At 44.7% G+C, this 2,857-nt stretch overlaps 1 protein-coding gene across 1 annotated transcript; it reads right to left on the reverse strand.

Moving 5' to 3' along the window:
- Positions 1-455: 455 nt before the first annotated feature.
- Positions 456-2,258, reverse strand: LOC129264572 (uncharacterized). The gene has a single exon (XM_054902474.2). The coding sequence runs from the start codon at positions 2,256-2,258 to the stop codon at positions 456-458; it is 1,803 nt and encodes a 600-aa protein (XP_054758449.2).
- Between the last annotated feature and the right edge of the window lie 599 nt (positions 2,259-2,857).

The raw sequence follows: 2,857 nt of genomic DNA on the forward strand, positions 1-2,857 counted from the left end.
GACCACCTTCACCTTTGCTGATCGCACAAGATTACCCTTGCTAAGGTAGATTTCTATTACTCTCCCCAGCAACCATCTGTTACGCGGCATGTCATCAACGACGAGAACGACGTCACCAATCGCGATATTTCTGTTTTCCTTTGTCCATTTTTCGCGCGTTTGTAGTGTTGGTAAGTACTCCTTGGTCCACCTTCGCCAAAATACATCTGCCATATACTGGACCTGTTTCCACCTCCTACGCGAGAAGAGATCACTTTGATTAGATGCACAAGCTGGCAACTCAGAGTTAGGCCTCATCAAGAGAAGATGATTGGGAGTTAAAGGTTCTTGATCCCTCACATCTGCAGACACCACAGTCAACGGGCGACCATTTACTATCGACTCTACCTTACACATTAGCGTAGAAAGCCCTTCATCATGAAGACTCTGCTTGGGTCATTAGGGCACCCAAAATCTTACGTACAGTCCTTATTTGGCGTTCCCATGCACCTCCCATATGAGATGCTGTAGGTGGGTTGAACTTCCAGGTAACTTCTGAAGTAAAGATTGATGAATCTGATGTCGATTCCAGCTCTTGATTCCTTCTCGAGTTCCCTCTCTGCTCCTACAAAGTTGCTGCCATTGTCTGACCAGATTACTTCTGGTCTCCCTCTTCTCGAGATGAATCTTTCCAGACCATTGATAAAAGAATCTGTGTCCATTGAGTGAAGAATCTCAATATGGATGGCTCTTAATACCAAGCATGTGAAGATGCATCCATATCTCTTATTGTCCTTTCGTCCCTGCTTTACAGTAAACGGTCCAAAACAATCTACCCCTACAAATGTAAATGGTGGTTTATCAGGGGTAATTCTCTCAGAAGGGAGGTCGGACATCTTCTGCTGCATGGGCTGCGATGATTGTCGCTTGCACACAAAACATTTGTGTAACACCTCCTTCACAGTAGAACGTCCTCCAACTATCCAGCAGTGTTCTCTCATCTGAGCCAAGACGTGTTCCTGTCCAGAATGACCAGTCAGTTCATGATAATGCCTCACGAGAAGCTCCACCGCATGATGTTTCTTAGGGAGAATAAATGGGTGCCTGCTACCTTTACCCACAGTACTATGCTTCAGTCGACCCCCTACACGAATGAGTCCATTATCAGTCATTTCTGGATTGAGTCTTGACAAGGAACTTGACTTCCTTAACTTCAATTTCGTCGGCTTCACTGACTTGTCATTTCCCCCTTTGGTTTGGGAAATTCCTTCAAGGCACTGATACTCAGTCTTGAAATGCTTCTTCTGCATATATCGTATTACAGCTTCCTCTGCTCCATTCATCTCTGCCAACGACAAAGGGTGATTCATGCAAGTTGTATCAACCTTGACCCTGTGACCTGCTTTACATCTGAAGTAATTCCTGAGCCTCAAGATGTATGCCACAGCCTTCTTCAAACGGTACCATAAGGAATATCGTAACATCAATTCCTCAATTGTGTCTTCTGAGTGTGCATATGAAAACACTCCCTGATCACGATCTCGTTTGACCTCTGGGTCATTGTCCAATTTGTCCTGTTTATTAAGCTCAATACATCTAGGCCACTGGTCATTGTCAGCAAACAGGAATTCTGGTCCTGTCATCCATCTTCCATTTAATTCTCTTGGAGTTAATCCGCGAGTGATGTCATCAGCGGGGTTTAAGTCTGAGCTCACATGTCTCCACTGCCAAGGAACTGACCCATCTCTTATGGTTGCAACTCTATTAGCGACGAAGGTATTAAATTGCTTGTCAATGGCACTATCAGTCCAGAAGACTGATTCCTTCAGTTGAAGATCAAGTTCCCTTTTTATCATTCCATCCATCGTTACGGCGAGAGTTGCAGCCAAGAGTTCCAATCTTGGTACAGTTATCTTCTTAAGGGGTGACAGACGTGATTTGGCGAGGACTATGTTGCAGTCGACTTGCCCCTGATCATTCTTCATACGAAGATACGTCACTACTCCGTAAACCTTCTGCGACGCATCACAAAAATGATGGAGTTGAGCTTCTGTCATTTGTCCAAAATCATACGGTCTATAACAACGACTGCTTTTGACGTCTCCCATCTGAAGAAGTTCTGCTTTCCATTTTAGCCACCTGACCCTATACTTATCTGGAATAGGATCATCCCAACCAAGTTTCATGGCGGTCAGTCCTTGAAGTAATCCTCTTGCATGCAAGATAAATGGGCCTGCAAATCCATAGGGATCATAGACAGAGGCAATCTCACTTAACATACCTCAGCGAGTTAGTGGCTTTACCTTAGGAGTGGTCTTATAGCTGAAGCAGTCCAGTTCAGTATCCCATTCAACTCCTAGGGCCCTCTCAATAGGCAGAGTATCACTATTCAAGTCCAGTCCTTTGACCTTCTTGGCTCTATCTTCTTCAGGAATAGATGCGATAACGTCAGCATCATTACTAGTCCATTTAGTCAACTTAAAGCCTCCTCTCTCTAGCAGACTTCTCAACTCTGTCGCAATTACTACTGCCCTTTCCTTAGTTTCATAGGAAATCAAGCAGTCATCGACGTAGAAGCTGTGGGCTACAGCCTCTACTGCTTCTGGGCTGAATTCATCATTGTGGTCCTCTGTAGTTTTCTTCAAGGCACCCCATCAGGCCACCATAGAAACTTTAACATGTCCCTCTCTTCTGGTGGTACGTGCACTTGATGGAACATTGTTTGGAATCAGCCATTACTGCAATAGGCTCCTGCCTAAATCTCAACAACACTCCCAAAATTTTATTCGTCATATCAGGACCTGCTAAGACAGCGTCATTCAAGGATTTGCCCTGACATTTCGCAGCACAATCGAAAACAATCCTAGTCTTGTCGGGT

Source organism: Lytechinus pictus, chromosome 1 (assembly GCF_037042905.1).
Source record: "Lytechinus pictus isolate F3 Inbred chromosome 1, Lp3.0, whole genome shotgun sequence".
In the NCBI taxonomy this organism is placed as follows: Eukaryota; Metazoa; Echinodermata; class Echinoidea; order Temnopleuroida; family Toxopneustidae; genus Lytechinus; species Lytechinus pictus.

What these genes read in the sequence shown, in the direction of transcription:
- LOC129264572 (XM_054902474.2), bottom strand. Translation starts at nt 2,258, where the DNA reads ATGTTAAGTGAGATTGCCTCTGTCTATGATCCCTATGGATTTGCAGGC.